The sequence below is a fragment of the Sinocyclocheilus grahami genome, unplaced genomic scaffold (assembly GCF_001515645.1).
Source record: "Sinocyclocheilus grahami isolate Dianchi unplaced genomic scaffold, SAMN03320097.WGS_v1.1 scaffold14526.1, whole genome shotgun sequence".
Lineage (NCBI taxonomy): Eukaryota > Metazoa > Chordata > Actinopteri > Cypriniformes > Cyprinidae > Sinocyclocheilus > Sinocyclocheilus grahami.
This window is the reverse complement of record NW_015515373.1, coordinates 2,070-2,932: the sequence shown is the minus strand read 5'-3', so window position 1 is coordinate 2,932 and position 863 is coordinate 2,070. Positions and strand designations below refer to the sequence as shown.

Below are 863 nucleotides of genomic sequence, written 5' to 3'. Positions count from 1 at the left end.
TTGGGAACAGGTATTTTTTGTGGAACAGAATAGAATTTAGATTTGGTGGATGGGAAACGTTCTTCCTTCTTCTTCATCCAAGTTTCCTGAGACTGATCAAGGTTCACAGGTGGCTCAGGTTGGAGCAACAGCTTTTGGGGAAGGTTATGCTGAATGATATTCTCCGTATATCTTGCTTGCAGAGACTGATGCATTTTTCTTATGAAGGTTCCTGGTTTGACTTTTTTTTCTTTCTGCATTATGGAATGTTTGGCAATTCCAAACCACTTTTCTATGTGACAATTGGTATCTCTTGTTTTTGGCTGTTTCTTTGCTGTCACCAAGTCCTGTTCATGAGATTCATGCCTACTCAGGTCTCCCAACAGCAAGCCACTCCAAAGAGGAAAAATGGCAAGGTAGGTATCAAAGAGGACAGTGATGATGCCTGGACAAAAGTATGGGTTGTCCTCTTTTACCAACCATGTCTCATCCCCTGCCACTTGTTCCTTCACCTCTTGCATGACCTGCTGAAAATAAGCAGAGAATGGTGATCTGCCAGTGATGGTCGTTGCATGTCTTCTGTCTTCACTTTCACACATTTCCCAGTCTTTAGATTGGGTAGTTTCTTCCAGTGTATCCTCTTTGGATCTTGAGATTACACTCTCCAAAACACACAGACTTTCTTTGACAAGCTTTGTGTTTTGTGGGGTTGGGAGCAGGGCACATAATGCACGGAACACAATTCTTGATTCAGTCATGTTGCTGGCATTTTGGAGTCTTGCGAAAGCAAACGTGGCAAAGTGAAAGAGTATTTGGCTGGGCAAGAGGGGAATGTGCATGCTGCTTTCATTGTTAAATATGGAGGATTTTTTTTCTGCTCCAGG

General features: G+C 42.8%; 1 protein-coding gene across 1 annotated transcript in view; it reads right to left on the bottom strand.

Moving 5' to 3' along the window:
* The window catches only part of LOC107579134 (uncharacterized), a 2,590-nt gene extending 1,772 nt beyond the window's left edge, over positions 1-818 (bottom strand). Inside the window, exon 1 of the mRNA XM_016264998.1 lies at positions 9-818. Coding sequence (XP_016120484.1) covers positions 9-818 — 810 coding nt within the window. The remainder of the gene's footprint in view (positions 1-8) is intronic.
* Between the last annotated feature and the right edge of the window lie 45 nt (positions 819-863).